The sequence below is a fragment of the Nicotiana sylvestris genome, chromosome 2 (assembly GCF_000393655.2).
Source record: "Nicotiana sylvestris chromosome 2, ASM39365v2, whole genome shotgun sequence".
Lineage (NCBI taxonomy): Eukaryota > Viridiplantae > Streptophyta > Magnoliopsida > Solanales > Solanaceae > Nicotiana > Nicotiana sylvestris.
The window spans coordinates 34,186,406-34,202,117 of record NC_091058.1 but is presented as its reverse complement, the minus strand read 5'-3'; the positions used below and the strand labels follow the sequence as shown (position 1 = coordinate 34,202,117).

Below are 15,712 nucleotides of genomic sequence, written 5' to 3'. Positions count from 1 at the left end.
AAAAGTTCATTTTTTGTATTTATAGAAAAATTATAAAATTTCAGATTATTTTGATTTTTAATTTTTTGCTTTGCTTGTGGACAAGGACGATTCAGTAAAATTAGTAGTCTAAAGCCAAATTTTAACAAAAGACTTTATGCTTATTTATGCTAGAATTCATATATGTGTGCACACATACATATGCAAAAAAACTATTATTACAATTTTGTCCTGCTTGTTGTCATAATATAATATTCTTAAATGATATAAGCCTTCTAACTTTATATAGTAATAATTATTTATATTAGTAAACGATAATTTGAATAAATAAAATATTAGGCATGTATTTACAATTTAATTCCTTTGATATTGTTGTGAAAAATTATATCTACCAATATGAAAATATAAGTAGTTTAATTCAAGGTTCTAAATTATTTTACTATTAAATAATAAACAAAATCTTTTTTTCTTTCCTTTTTACAAATTTTTTATACTTCTTATTTTTCTGCAAAGTTTAATATTGTCTAAGCTAAAATAAAATCATAAAATTCACTATTAAATTTTTTTGGGCTTCAAAATATTGGCGGCCTAAATCAAGGTTTTACTAGCCTCCCTCTTGAGCCAGCCATCTATTCTTGACACTCTCAATTAAATTTTATAAAGTTTCAATTAAGATAAGACAATAATGACAAGAACACTAAAGACAATGAATGTGCCATTCAGTTAACAAATGCGAATGAAGTTGGTTGAACAATATGTTTGTGCTTTAATGGTATCAATGAAATTGGTGGCTAAAATTAAAATATATCAAAAGACCCTTGAACGTTTTTCATAAAATTCATAGAATAATAAGACTATAAAAATGCCTAATGTGAGAGCGCAACGCATACACATGATGTGTCGGATAGGCGCACGCCATGCTATTAAATTCTCATATATACAAAAATATAGTATTAAGTGAAAATGATAAAAGGGTGAGCGCATTACTCATCGAGTTTTTTTATTAACATTGGACATTTGCCTCGAAAATTTCTTAGTTAAAAAATAAGACACAAAAGAACTTACTTTTTGACGCATGAATATGCCAAAAGAAATAGCTAATTTAGAGAATCCGAGTTAAAATTAGAAAGTAAAATCGTGAGAAACATGAAAAAAGAAAGTATACATAGAAGAAAAGTAAAATTGATAAGAAGATAAATATAATGTTTAATTTAATGAGAGAAAAGATTTATCATATTACTCCCTCCGTCTACTTTATCTGATTTTTTGGCCCTTTTTTGTGGTCCAAAATATTTGATCTTTCCATATTTCAAGAGTGAATTAATTATTTTTTTGCAAATTTGCCCTTGAATTAAATAATATTGGAGTACGTGTTATATTTATTTTCCAATGCAATTGGATTCATCCATGTTAGATTGACATTTCACTTCTCTAGTAGTCCACATACTACTTGTTATAAAATTTAATGATCATTTCATCTCTTGCAATTCATGTTAATTATTTTTGTAAAATAAAACTAGAGAGGAAATGTTGAAATTTTTTTGGCTCCATTTTATAGTTCGCTGATATTTTTAAATTAAAATTACACGACAAATTAAGATTTGTTGCTGAAAATTTAAAATAGTCATTGATGCTCACTAAGTTTTCAATGAGTTATGCATGTATTGTTGCTTTGGGTATGGAGTTGCTAATCATCACATCCCAAATCCCAAAATAACATTATATCAAATATAAAATAAAATAAAAAAATGTAAAGAGATAGTAATAAATATCAATATAGTCAATTTCACTCCTAATTAATGTTAAAATATGAAAATTTTAATATGTGTAAAAATATCAAATAATTAAATAAATAATGTGGATCGGAGGAGTAAATTTTTAAAAATATATGAAACTTTTTATTAACTAATATATAATTTAATTATATATTTATGGGGCCTTAAATATTTGGGGGTTAAGGCAAGGTTTCGCCCGCCTTACGGTAGAGCCGCCCTTGCTTTGCAGTGTAAAAAATGATAGCAGCTATTTCGTGGGTTCCCAAAGGGGTTGCAAAGCCAGTTCCAGCTGCGGCTGAGCCCCCTTCAAAGGAAGAAATTGAGGAGCTTTTGAAGTGTGGCCTCCTTGATAAAAGGTATTAGTACTGTTTTTTTTTTGGTATGCCGAAGTGACCTATTTAAGACCTAGAATATTTGGTAATTGGAACTGAACTTGATACTGTTATCATGTCTTGCGTATCGCCCTAAAGATGGACTGGTCCGTAGGTTTAAAACTATGGTCAGTGAAGGTGTTAGAAATGGAACGAGGTAGACCTAAAATCACATGGAAAGAAGTTGTCTCAAAAGAACATCAAATCGTTGGAATCAATGCAGACTTAGCTAAAGAGACTGCACAATGTTAGAAAAAGCTTTAAATTTGTTAGAGAACTTTTAATATTATTACTATTTTATTATTTTGAGTTGAGCTTAAAGAAATAAGTAAGAATTCATATTGTCGATCCCAACTTTGTAGTTACTAGTTATTGTATTGTATTGGAACTGAACTTGATACTTCCTTTTGTGTAATCGTTGCTTTGCCTTACTCTTGAAAGTCTGGTGCTTTATTTCCCTTGCAGTGAAGATAGTGATAATGAGGAAGCTGAAGAAGATATGAATGTTGATGAATCCAAGGAAAACGAGGATGATGAAGTTGCTGTTGCATTAGCAGCTGCTAATGCACTTGGAAAAGCCACAAAAGATGTCTCTCTAGGAACCGATAACATAACAAATGGTTTAAAGGAATTGAATATGGAAAACTACGATGATGAGGAGGATGGTAACTCAATAAACCTGTTAGCTGATATGTTCATTTGGGTTGAATACTGATTCTTTCCTTCATTATTATATCTAAAGTTGCTGATGAAGCACTCGGGCACCGTGTTCATCTGAACCCATGCAGATCATAAATTTATTTATAAAAATTCATTAATATTGCAACAAATAACAGGTCTGAACCCACAATTTTAAGAATACAATGGTCTCAATGCTAAAAAACTTAAAGGTTGAACCCATGAAACTAAATCCTAAATCGCCTCTACTGGCACCCAGGGACTAGCGTAGTCTCCACTATGACATATCACTTTTTACTTGGAAAGCTATTGCTACTTTTATTCCTAATTGTCAAATTTTAAATGGATTTTGATTTAGTTTGCATCTCTCTCTCTCTCTCTCTCTTTGCATGTGTTTGGCGTTGTCAGGCATTGAGCTTTTCGGTTCGGGACTCAAAGACTTGTACTACCCAAGTAATGACATGGACCCATATCTCAAGGATAAGGTTGCAGAATGACCATTTGTTTTCCCTCACGCTGGCTCCTTTGAAGTATTTTCCATTTTACTTACGGATGAAATTCTTCTCTCAGGACAATGACTCAGAGGAGGATGAGGACATGACAATAAAGCCTGATGATTCTATTATAGTTTGTGCAAGCAATGATGACGATGTCAGTCATCTTGAGGCAAGTAAAACTTACTTCAGACTTAATTATACTTTCATCTGTATGCCCCTGGTAATTTCATTTGGCCACCTTTAATTTTGTAACCTTCATCTGTGCCAGCAGATCTGGATTTTGGAAGTTTTATCAGATGGTACTGTAAACATGTATGTTCATCATGAGATTATTATTCCTGCGTTTCCTCTCTGCACAGCATGGATCGATTGCCCTATTAAAAGTGACGAGGGGAAAGGTAAGGTTCTTCTTGAAGTTGAGCTTGCTACTGAAGTTTTTTTTCTTAGTGGTTGTTGAACATATATAACTTTCGGAAGCAATTCTTTGACATCATTTTTACTTCTTATATTTCACTTTGTTATATATGTTTTTCATTTCTTCTGTCCAGATAATAATTGTTTGGACATGCTTTAATCATTGACACCATTTTTTCGGCAATTGTTCATTAGCACTTGTTCTTCACTAAAAGCCCACTCTTTAGTTGATTTTGCTCTAAAGCCCTTGGCATCGGCACTTCCCTGTGCTTCTTTACCTTGGTAGATTTCAATAATTTCAGAGGCTAAAGAAATTATGCTGCTCACTATGATATAGGAGTACTGCTGTTTTATAATTAGTATTAAGCCAAGAGATTCATTTGCCATATAATATGACCTTTTAATAAAAATGCTATGATAAAGTCTATATAAGTTGCATTTCACTCACCCTGCTTACCTTTCTCTTGGCCTGTAGCGTTTGGTAGAATGGCAGCCACCAGCACCACACACTTGTTTAGAAGGCAAACCTTTCAGAACCATCCGCAAACATTAATTTGCGATCGGGCTATATGCCCTTCCATTGTTTCACTCTTTTCTCCTCAGTATTTTTTCTTTTCTTTTACCCATTTTACCACCGAAATTAGGCACAATGAATCTATTTGATGCAATTTGATCTTAGATTTATAATAGTTGATCTTTGTATAATTGATGTTGTACTTCCTTTGCTCATGTTAATAAATGAGTTATATGTTGATAGGGAACTTCATAGCTGTGGGCTCAATGGAACTAGCAATTGAAATTTGGGACCTAGACATAGTAAGTGACTGCACACTGATCTTGATGAACTCCTGACTCACTAATCATATCGCACTATCTTCATTCTTTGTAGTTGGATGAGGTGCAACCAGCTGCTGTATTAGGTGGAATCGCTGACATAAAGAAAAAGGGGAAGAAGGTAATCTTTAATCCAATTTTCAATTGGAATGGTCTTGTATGCTAAGTCAGCTTGTTCAGCTGAAATTATTTTTATATGTTAAGGTGGAAAACATGTGGACTAGTTTCCTGGCTTCTCTGTTGAATAAAGTAGTAGGTTAATTTCAACACTTGGCCATCACTGATGGTCATTGTTAGGCTTTTATCTCTAGTAGTCCCAGTTTCCTTCTTACCTCATACATGTAGGGCTGTCATCTTCCACTTATATATGATACTGTTAATAAATTTCCTTCTCTCCTGTCCAAAGGAAACAAGGGCTGCGTATACCTCAACACCGATGTGGACCTTTTTTTTCCGGGGGAAACCCTACTAAACTGTTAAAGAGTTGACTGCGTATAATTCAACGATTGGTGTCTCCATGCTGCAGTGTAACTCATTAATGCATAGATTGTTGGGCATGCCCTATCTTCACAATAATACTGTATTTTCATGCTTGATATTATGAGATAGGAACTATCCATATTAGTAGTCTAAGAGGCTCTAATTGATGGCCATGTGAGCAACTTGAGGTGGTGATGTTCTTGATATTATTAGGCTCTAATGTATAAGAGGCTTGTCTGAGTATTCAAGCAGCTAGTTGGAACTGCAGTGTATCAGTTGTCTATTTCTGTTATTGGATGTCTTGAAGGGCTTGGACTTCAGTTCAACTGACATGTTCTTGGTTAACTCACTCTCTGTGCCTCTACTCTACACTATGCATGCGATGCAGGGCAAGCGTATATGTGCCGAGGAGTCGATTATTGGCATTATTAGTTTCTATATTAAAAATTAAATTGACCAATGATATGGTTTGAAGAGAAACTACCCCTTCACTCATCAAAAGAAAAAAGAGAAACTACCTTTAAATAGCCATTTTGTTGTTTTTCTGTCATGGCAGCAAATCTGGTCAATTTTGTGAGAGTTATTTAACACATACCAAATACCAGTGTTCAAACCTCATTCTTTAGAAAATGAAAGAAAAGGAATGATAGTTTGCATGGTGGATGGTCTTTTTACGATTTGATAATTGTGTGAACCCAAAACTTACTTCTTATGCCCCATTTACCTAATTCTTTAATTTTTTTTTTTTACTTGTAGAAAACCATCAAATACAAAAAGGATAGCCACTCCGATTCAGTACTTGGTCTCGCTTGGAACAAGGAATACAGGTATGGATCTCTGATTGATCAGTGTATGATGTTTGCGTTAGACAGGTATAGTCAAAGTTCATATGTTGTCTTGACCAACATTCTACGCAGGAATATGCTTGCCAGTGCTAGTGCTGATCAATCAGTCAAGGTTTGGGATGTGAATACCAGAAGCTGTACTGTCACTATGAACGACCATACTGACAAGGTAGAATCCGAAATTTTGTAGCATGTTGTTAAAACATCATATTGTTTTGTATCAAGGACCGAAACCCCCCCGATACACTTATAGTTTTTTCTTATGTAGGAGACCTCTCCTGCATGCTAAAGTAAACAATATGCATTTACTATTCTTTGAAATTCTATCTGATCAAAATTGAATAATTTATAAAACATTAATCAGCAGCTTGTTTACAAAATTATGAAAGAGGCAGATTCATCATCTTGCTCCGCTTTGTCAGGTTCAAGCAGTTGCATGGAATCCATTTGCATCACAGATTCTCCTGAGCGGGTCATTCGATCATACAGTTTGCATGGTGATAAAGCTTTTCTCCTTCTTCCTTTTTGCCCCTTTTTGTTTTGGAAAGCTAGGACTGTGGATTAGTTTCTTAGTTTAAGATTCTAATTCAACTTTCAATATGTCTTGCAGAAGGATGTGAGGTATCCATCTCACAGTGGATATAAGTTTCCAGTTTCTGCTGACGTTGAAAGCTTGGCTTGGGATCCACATTCTGAGCATTCATTTGTGGTCAGTGCTTGCACTGTGTTTGTGACTTACCCAGTCTATTTTTCAAGGCTTTGTTTGTTTGTTATGCTACATGATTAGATAGTACCTTTAATTCTGTTATGGGAATCGTTAGTGTGGAGATTGTGAATAATTTTCTCAACATGGGGCCATTAGTATGGTAACTAAATTAAGGATGGGATTGTGTCTGTTGGTTAGGTAAATATACTATGGAATAGGGGAAAAGGAGAAGAGGGGGGGGGGGGCATTGAAATTATGTGCATATTAGTTTATCTATTTGCTTGTTGAATGTTTTGACACTTAATTTTATTTAATGCAGAAAAATAGAAGTATTTATCTGTCTCCTAGTTCCTATGGACTAAAATGAAAATAAAAACTAGATAAATTCAATCTGCCATGTGATCTTTTCCCCTTGGCCAATCACTAAATTTCTGTTCCCTATAACTGTATGAGACCTAAAAGTTTTTTGGTTAGATTGAATAAATCCGTTTTAAAATCTGCTTGGAGATTTTAATCTGGATTTGTATTGGACATTAGGAATTGCTGACCAGAGTAGAGTTCCATAAAACTTTCAGGTCAGCTTGGAGAATGGTACAGTTACTAGTTTTGATATCCGTGCTGCTAGTTCTGATTCGAGTTCTGCGACAAAGCCAAGTTTCACCATCCATGCTCATGATAAAGCAGTGTCCTCGATGTCCTTTAATCCTCTAGTCCCGAATGTATGTGAAACCTTTTTTTTTTCCTTTTTTGCGTTACCCTTTAATTCGTTTTTTCTTACTCATTTTCCCCGTGTATTTTGGACAGCTTCTTGCAACTGGTTCCACGGACAAGATGGTACTTTCTTGTTGTCTCTGTTTGCTGCTTATTACCTAGTTTTGATTTATTCCGGGGGATGAGAGTTATTCCACTGATTAATTTAATTATGTGCTGCAGGTTAAACTATGGGATTTGAGCAACAATCAACCTTCTTGTATTGCATCAAGGAATCCAAAAGCCGTATGTGATTTGCAAATTTTTGTGGTCGAATATTTATTTGATACATATTTTTCTGTCAACCTTTCAAGAACAAGGTTTTAGAGGGTTATACATTTTGATAGATGTACTATCATGATGACCACTTCGTTTTATTTTGTTATCAGGGAGCTGTCTTCTCGGTTTCCTTCTCAGATGATTCCCCCTTTTTTCTTGCTATTGGTGGTTCTAAAGGGAAGTTGCAGGTAAGTTGTGTTCTCTTTGAAAGGATTAGTTTGTTGCAGCTCTAGTTTCTGTGGTTTTTGGGCTGTAAATGACTGAGAATGTCTTTAATTATCATTTGCAGCTATGGGATGTTTCTTCAGAAGATGCGGTGTTGAAGAAATATGGGAAATATGTCACGCAAAAAGGGCCGTTGCCCAAATCATAATGTAAATGTAGTTTCTAAATATTGGTTTTGAGTTATATAGGGAAAATATTAGCTAATCTGTCAATTTTGATTTGTGTTTTAGTAGGGTGGTTATTGGTTCCCATTATTTATCATATGATCATGGTAAATTTTATTGTTGCTTGCCTGGGCCAAGGGACAGAGAAGTGAAGAGTTTGGTGGAATCAAGATAACAAATCACCTCCTCCTATGTATTGAGTTGAGATATAGAATGGTTTGTTTGTTTTTGAACATAACCTACACAAGATCAATGAACATGTAGTGTGAGGCTCAATTAATCCTTTGGAAAAAACAATCTGAAGCCTTTCCTCTTCCTATACTTTCCCACGCCAAGTTCTTTTTTTCACAAACTAGGTGAAGTGATGTCTTTGCTATGCACGGTCCCAACGTGGGGCATTTGCATCTATACCCGTTTTTTGTATCACATTTTAATTTGTGCTCGCTTTGCAAAAAAAATTGCAAGCGTACCCGCTTTTTAGCAAATCTTCAGCATACGGGGCTGAAGTAGCAAAGACAATCACGTAAAACTTTAGCATTTTAGTCGCGGGCCTGAAGAGCTGAAGTTTGTGTTAACTGGAAAGCTGAAGTTTTGTTACCACCTAAAGTTTTGTTACCACCTATTAATATTACATACGAGAGCGCGAGGGCGAGGTTAATATGAGTAGATCCATATGCACCTTTTTGGAAGTAATACGTACATAGAAAAAATATTGAAGTATGCAAGAAAGATAATTTTTCTTATGAGAAAATGGAAAATAGAACATTGACAATTGTAAAGAAAATAAGCCATCAAGTGAGCACAATTTATATATAAAAAAAAAAAACCTAAAATTGAAAGTAGGACAATCTTGATCTATTCAGTAAACTTTCTTTTTCCGATAGTGATAGTGTCCGAACAGCAACACCTCAACTATTACGCCATTAAAAATCTGCTACCTCCCACCAACACAAGTACAAGATAATACCTAACAACAAATAGAAAGAAATCACTTGACATTTTTTAATCTTTACTAAGTTTTGGAATTTCTTAAAGTCCAGGGAATTTGGGATTGAGAGTTTAGGTCATTTGGCTTAATTTTCATAGTCAAGGCAAAATTGGTAATTTAGCTTTGCAGTAATTTTGCATAGCATTTCTCAATTCTTCATTAGGTCATGTGACCACGCTAATCACAACAGTGATTTGCTTTGTAGATTATATGACACCATCACGATATTATGGTATATTGATGCATGGCACTGCATCTAACCAAAATCTTCCTCCATCAGACAACCTTACAAGTCACTGCTTTAACATATTTTTCCTTCTCCGGAAGTGCAGCAACATATAATAAGTTTAATTACAACTTTGTATCCTGATTAACTACCTACTCCACTTGTTTCAAGTCCAGACTAATGTTCCAAGCAGTTCTGCAGCCAACTCTTAGTCAAACTAAATCATCTCAGCAGAAGAGGCTAGAACTAGCACAGAATACACTCATACAATGACCTCCTACCAGAAAATATTAAGCCGCACCAAACTGGAATGAGAATGCATTAACTAAAGCATCGAAATGGCAAAAACGATTACCAATCTAATGAAATCAGCTAAACAATTTAAAGAAATTTTGTAGTGTTGAACTTACCAGGTACAGAAATATCAGCAACTTCTTCAAGAGCCTGGCAAACGGGTGTTGCTGTGCCTTCCTCGCAGAGTGCATCAAACACAAGAAAGAAGGAAGTCACTGATTTCCTTCATGTGGAAACCAAAGGATCATTCAGAAATAGATGGTTACTCATACATTCAATAACACAGAAACAGACCCAAAGTTTTTTTTTCTTTTAATGAGAAAATGAGACAAAAACAACAAGGCTGTGAAATTGACACTGAGAGAAAATAAAAAACATGAAGAACCATCTATACACGAGAGACAATCTTCCAATAATGGAACAAGCATCCATTTTAAGTTAGTAAGAGAGCAATTTAAAATGAGGAATACAGTCACCACACGACCTAGTTCTTCATGGTAGCCAACCAGAGAGTCTTTGTTTGTTTTTTTTGCAGTTAGATAGCTTTCAATGTCCTTTTGTACAACCTTTCAGCCACAAGTCACTTCTAAATTGTTGTACTTTCACTGCCAAACTAAAGGTCATAAACCCAATGGTGGCTTGTAAATGTTTTCCACAATAAGAATCAACTCAGAAAATATTTAAATGCATACCTTGTTGAGAACAGCCATACATGATTTGTTGGTAGTCTCCATTCCCTGCAAAAAGCAATTACATCGGGAGTTGAATAGAACTTTGGTTTTCCATTTCCCAACTCCGTGACTGCAGTCACGACCGCTGTTCAAAGAAAGATTGGAAAAAGTATCAGCAAAAGTTTGCAGTCAATTACAAGCACATAACCATAAATAACCTAGTTCAACAAACAGGCAAATTATGGATTATCAGATAATGTGGTCTCCGACTGTACATAGATCAATATTCTAATGTAACCTCCAAAACTATGAAGGATTCTCCTGCATAGCAAGTACCATCAGATCCTTAAGTGTGAAAGTTCAACCCAACTAATAGAGTTCATCTCTTAAGACCAACAGATGGTCAAGAGCCAATGTCACCCAAAAAATAGTCAAAGAACTCAGTTAGAAGACCGATTTTTTTTTGAAACCAAGACATATGACCTCTCCCAAGGATATAATTCATGGAGATGTCAGGCTCCCATTGAAACCTTACCATAATCATCTTGCGGGCGTTGTCCATGGTCCCCCAATACTGCTGTGACTAACTCCATTGATATGCACATGCGATTGCGCTGCAACATCCAAGGTTAAATCATTCGAATTACAAATAAAAGTGAGAACCAGAGCTGCTTCACAAAGGTTTTGCAACTAGATTAACAAAATGTAGAGTTAAAAAAAACATGACACAACAAGCAAAATTAACACCAGGTGAGAATGGAAACGAATAGAGCTCTGACAATTGGCATTCCGTCGAGTAATATTTTCAGAGTGCTAGTTCCAAATACAAGTTGATATCCCGTTAACAGTGAAAGTGCGCGACCTGATGAATCATATGAAAGACATGATACCCATAAAACGATTGCCACTGTTCAATTTAATATAGGGAACTAAACTATCCCCACAGAACTCTAGTGCAAGCCCTACCCTAGGCAACTGGTCATTGTGCAAGATCTACTCTCGGCAACTGCTAACACGTAAAGTTCAATCGAAGCCCGTAAATTTTTCAAGTGTCTCATTTCAAACTCCTTTATTTTTTATTTTTAAATAACCAATACTTCCTCACATTTCAAATTCAAGAGCATTTTCAATAATTTTACAGAGTAACAGTTAGGTAAACCCCCAGAGAAGGCAGTTTGTTCCTGGTCTAGACAGAGCTTAGAAATTTGAATTTGTTCAGAAAATGTAGTGAGTATCCAACTCCTAGCTGGTCTAAGGAATCCTTGACCTTGAGTAGAAATAGCTAAGCATCTACAAGTAACTGTAATGCTTTCAAAACCATAAGTTTTAGCAGATATATACCAAAACATTTTGGAAAGAACCGGTCATTCCATTATGTATTGTCTTCAGCCTCTTTTTTTTTTGGGTACGGCAAAGTTTTATTGAAGTGCAACACTAAGGAAATACTGCAGAAAATTACAAACAAAAAAAAATTCACAGATTCATAGTAGTTAACAAGTCCATAAGATCAGCCAAATTTAGTAATTTACTACACGCTTCCTTTTGACCAACAGTACAAGTTTTGGATACATCTGTACTTGACTAAGGAAAGATGAATTTTCTTGTCTTCAAAGCAACCTCCTCTCCAACCAAACATTCCAAGCAATCCATAAAGGAATAGCTGCCCATCTCTCTTTCTAGTCAGCATTCAGTGATCTTCAGTAGCTCAACAAAAACATGAAGTTCTGAGGTACCGCCCACCACACTCCAAATAAGTTTAGAAACAAGGACCAAATCAGCCATGTGAAGTTGCAACATAGGAAGATATGGCTCCATTGATTCAGCTGCCTCCTCAGACAGAAAACATCTGCTACAAAGCATGAAACCCCTCTTTGTAAATTTTCATGAGTTAAACAAGCTCCTATGAAACCAAACATCCAAAACAAGCTACTTTGGTAGGATCATAGTTTTCCATATCATCTCCCAAGGCCATAGAGCACCATAGTTCTTCCCTTGTTCTTGCAACACATTATAACCGGATTTAACGGAGTAAACCAAATCATTGCAGGTTGTCGGTTGTCAAAGACTCATTTGAGGCGCGCTTAAGCCCTGAAGCTCAAAGAAGCTTGGGGTAGGCACTTCGCCAGTTCACCTCACTTAGGTTGCGCTTCAAGTAGGCAAGGCAATAAGGCGTACGCCTCATTGCCATTAATTCTATCTAGAAAAAAGTGGTACTAAACAATAAATTTGATTGGCAAGAAGATACATTAATTGTTGAGTAAAAATATTAATTATGAAGTTGGTATTTTTCCTCGCAGTAAACATAGATATTTAATTTTTTTCTCTGTTGCGCCTTCTTTAACTAAAGTCCACACTTTAGTTGCTCTTTGCACTTAAGCCCCGAAAGACCTGGACGCTTTTTGCCTTTGACAACACTGTTGTCCAAAGTATAGTATCTTCCCCCTTACTATCCAACACAACATACTGCATTTTCTGAAAAATTTTGCAACTCTACCAACTCCCAATCACATAAACTCCTTCTAAATGGAAGTTCTAGCCATCATCCATCTTCCTTAAAGATGTCAGCACAGTAACATCAGGCTACCAGAACCAGTCTATAAAGGTTTGGGTAGTTTTCATAGACCATCCCCTCTTCAAGCCAAAATTCAGTCCATAACTTGATCTTTCTTCCATTCCCCAAAAATTTTAAATTCTGCACATAAACTTGCAATCTGTTTGCAAATGACAAAACCATTGGGAGATTTTACAAGGATTTTCTATAATCCAGTAAATCATGTAGGAGCAAAAGTGCTCCCAATTACGCTCTCCGAGATTCTTCTCTCTCTTCTTCTTCCTAAGACTCCACCACCCCCATCAAGAGCCAAGCTTCCCGCGACCAAACCCCAGACAAGTCCTCCGGCAACCGAGCTCTCACGCGCCCTCACGCACGGCCAATGCGCCTGATTTTCCGATGAGATCTCATTTTTCCGGTGACTTTTTCAAACTTTTTTCTTTAGACAGCCTTTTCTCGAGGCTTTTCCGAGCCTTCCCGTCTCAGTTTCACCTAAATCCGATGACTTTTTTCTTTACCGGTCATTAAACCCCAGATTCCGGCGACTTTACCAGAAAACTTTCAAAAATCCGCCAATATATGGAAATGGAATTTGGTGCATACATTCCATCTCAACAGAACACTCTCCATCTACACCTTTTTCTCACATTAATCTCTGCAACTCAATTTAATGATATTATATGCCTATTGGCAGATTTCTGAAACTCTTCCCTACTATTCCCTAACCATTAAACCCAAAACTTTCTTCCCTTCCTATATTTTGTTTTTCACCCTCTGTGACTACTGATTTTTCTAACCTTTGAGGTTTTACCGGCCAGACCTCACTTCTTTTTTGGGACAGCTGCATCTAGAATAAGATGGATTCTACATAGAGAAACTCTGGAAAACATGTCTTTCATCAAAGCTGCCTCTTGGCCAGCCCTAGAACTTGAGGGAAGATGCCATCGAAAGCTTGAGGTAGGGTAGGAGCCGCACTTCTCGTTGTCTGAGGAGCACACTCTCAGGCGCAAGGGCTTCTTGAAATCTTGTCTGATTGGGTCTTTCTCCAAATGGGTTGGTTCTCCAGAGGCTGTTAGGAACTGGGCAGCAGAGGCATGGAACGTCAAGGACGGGTTGAAAATATCACAAATGGGGGGCACACAATATCTCTTTCGTTTTGTCGGCGAGTGTCAAGCTTCAGAAATTCTTGTCCGATGAAATAAATTGTTCGATGGGAACTTCTTAAAGCTAAACGTGTCTCGACCCTCGTTTCACCGGCGAATCATGGGTGGTCAACATGGTGGGTCCCCCGTTGCATCTTTGGTGTCTTGACCTATTCAAGAAGATTGGGGAAATCTGTGAGGGTTTTATTGATGTCAATTGCAGCTTACACGATCTCTCGCGAGTGAGGATTATGGTGAGGAAAGGAGGCAGAATCCTTGTCTCCACTGTGATGGAAAATGGCTACTTGAGTTATATGGTTTTTGGTTGAGCCCTGAATTTCGCCCTATCTTTATGCCTGAGATAGTGGCGGAAGAAAAGGGAATGTCAAATGGAAGGGAGGGGAGGGGAGGGCTCACCGGATCAGTGGACTAAGCCGGAATCAGACGTTAGATCGAGAAGTGACGGGAGGCTTGATTTTGGGAGAATACAAAATTTCAACAGGAGGAAAAGACATGAATGGGTTAGTGATGCGGGCTTGGAAAGGTATAATGAGCCGGTTCTCTTCTAATTATCATAGGGCCTGGCAAATTTTCAGAAAGTATAGGCATGGGCCTCCTCACATGGACCCAACAACTTTTCCCAATTCTATTAGAATTGATCCTAAGGGCCCAGATTATTTCAAACTGCGTCTGATAAGGCTCCTAAGCATATGGGAACAGTCGTTCCTCCTTCTGCCAATAGTGGTTCACACTGTGGCATTTCTTCACCGAGCTCTAGTGACCTGCGCCCCTCTTCGAGGGTCACTGCTTCAGGACAACACCAACTAAAGATGGTGTTGTTATTCCACGACCTCCCGCCTCTGATAGACCCAGCTACATCGCCCCTTCATCTACTCCTAGACTTAGTTATGTTGAGGTTACACTTCAAGCATTGTTGAGCATGCCCCTATTGATGTTAGTGCCAGACCAGTATTTCTAGTTAATATGCCGCCAAGGGTTCTATGTAGGGGTGACCATAAAATCCGAAAAACCGAATTCTGAACCGAATTAATTCGATATTTTGGTTTCGTTTTTTTTCGGTATTTCAGTCTAATTCGGTATTGCATTTTCGGTATTTCAGTACGGTTCTCGGTATTAGAATTTTGAAATTTCGGTATACCAAAATTTTAAAGCCTTTTTTTTTTGGACTCTACCCAGCCCCAAGCCCAATTTTATAATTTAGTTCCCAATTTCTCATCGCCCCACCCCTACCCCAAGCCCAACTGCCCAAGCCCACACTTCTTTAAACCTAAACGAGGAAGTAACTCCAAAAGTGAAAGCGTGAAAGAGAAATGAGTTTTTTTTTGGTTATAGAGAAGTGCCCGATTATTATACTCTTACATTCAACAAATCAAATCTCTCTTTCCTTTTTCCCCCTGCAATTTGCTTAGGAAAGACATATTAAGATATTTGAATTTCACAATTTCTTTGTCTAGGAGAGATACACAAAAATTGTTAACCAAAGTTTGATCCAATAAAATGAAGATGAAATAGTATCATTTATAGTACCCTTTTAGTTAAAGACTTAAAATGGGACTTCCCTTATCCAACAGAGCCTTATACAATTTAATCCGAGAATGTGAATATGCCAATTATTCTAAAAGCTTGAGGCCTTTCAATTTGAACTCATCTGAATATAACATCTGGTCTTCATCCTCATCTATTATTGTTGAACCACAAAATGGATTAGGGAATATACTATCCAACTTTGTGTTGCTTATTTAGAAAATATTAAATCAAAACTGTACCGAACCAAAATAATAAATACTGAATCGTATCGAAATAATTTGTTACGGTATTTGAT

The 15,712-nt window shown here is 36.5% G+C and overlaps 2 protein-coding genes across 5 annotated transcripts; one reads left to right on the top strand and one right to left on the bottom strand.

The window, feature by feature from the left end:
• The first annotated feature begins 1,935 nt into the window (after positions 1-1,935).
• Positions 1,936-8,314, top strand: LOC104246887 (uncharacterized WD repeat-containing protein C17D11.16). 3 transcript variants are annotated; one of them, XM_070167822.1, is made up of 17 exons: positions 1,936-2,110; positions 2,591-2,790; positions 3,212-3,288; positions 3,374-3,469; positions 3,572-3,698; positions 4,472-4,530; positions 4,604-4,669; positions 5,785-5,855; positions 5,946-6,042; positions 6,296-6,370; positions 6,484-6,582; positions 7,155-7,298; positions 7,384-7,413; positions 7,513-7,575; positions 7,719-7,796; positions 7,898-7,982; positions 8,067-8,277. In XM_070167822.1, exons 1-16 carry the CDS (start codon positions 1,992-1,994, stop codon positions 7,979-7,981), a joined length of 1,485 nt encoding a protein of 494 aa, XP_070023923.1. In that variant the 5' UTR covers positions 1,936-1,991; the 3' UTR covers position 7,982; positions 8,067-8,277. The 3 variants fall into 3 exon arrangements, with proteins under 3 accessions (XP_070023923.1, XP_009801086.1, XP_009801085.1); XM_009802784.2 differs by having other exon boundaries at positions 8,064-8,277; XM_009802783.2 differs by having other exon boundaries at positions 7,898-8,314.
• A 376-nt stretch (positions 8,315-8,690) lies between these two features.
• On the bottom strand, positions 8,691-14,087 carry LOC104246886 (tRNA ligase 1-like). Of its 2 annotated transcripts, none has more exons than XM_009802780.2 (5): positions 11,518-14,087; positions 10,712-10,790; positions 10,198-10,321; positions 9,622-9,728; positions 8,691-8,964 (listed from the first exon to the last, which is right to left on the bottom strand). In XM_009802780.2, the coding sequence occupies exons 1-5, from the start codon at positions 11,542-11,544 to the stop codon at positions 8,921-8,923; spliced, it is 381 nt and encodes a 126-aa protein (XP_009801082.1). In that variant the 5' UTR covers positions 11,545-14,087; the 3' UTR covers positions 8,691-8,920. The 2 variants fall into 2 exon arrangements, with proteins under 2 accessions (XP_009801082.1, XP_009801083.1); XM_009802781.2 differs by lacking the exon at positions 11,518-14,087 and adding an exon at positions 10,956-11,224 and having other exon boundaries at positions 8,691-9,516.
• Between the last annotated feature and the right edge of the window lie 1,625 nt (positions 14,088-15,712).

Excerpts from the sequence above, each read along its gene's own strand:
- LOC104246887 (XM_009802783.2), top strand. The coding sequence starts at position 1,992 with ATGATAGCAGCTATTTCGTGGGTTCCCAAAGGGGTTGCAAAGCCAGTT. Across the intron at positions 3,470-3,571 it reads ACGATGTCAGTCATCTTGAG|ATCTGGATTTTGGAAGTTTT; the intron begins GCAAGTAAAACT and ends CTGTGCCAGCAG. Across the intron at positions 7,299-7,383 it reads TTAATCCTCTAGTCCCGAAT|CTTCTTGCAACTGGTTCCAC; the intron begins GTATGTGAAACC and ends TATTTTGGACAG.
- LOC104246886 (XM_009802780.2), bottom strand. The coding sequence starts at position 11,544 with ATGACCGGTTCTTTCCAAAATGTTTTG. Across the intron at positions 10,322-10,711 it reads ACGCCCGCAAGATGATTATG|CGGTCGTGACTGCAGTCACG; the intron begins GTAAGGTTTCAA and ends TTCTTTGAACAG. Across the intron at positions 8,965-9,621 it reads TGCTGATATTTCTGTACCTG|GTATTATCTTGTACTTGTGT; the intron begins GTAAGTTCAACA and ends ATTTGTTGTTAG.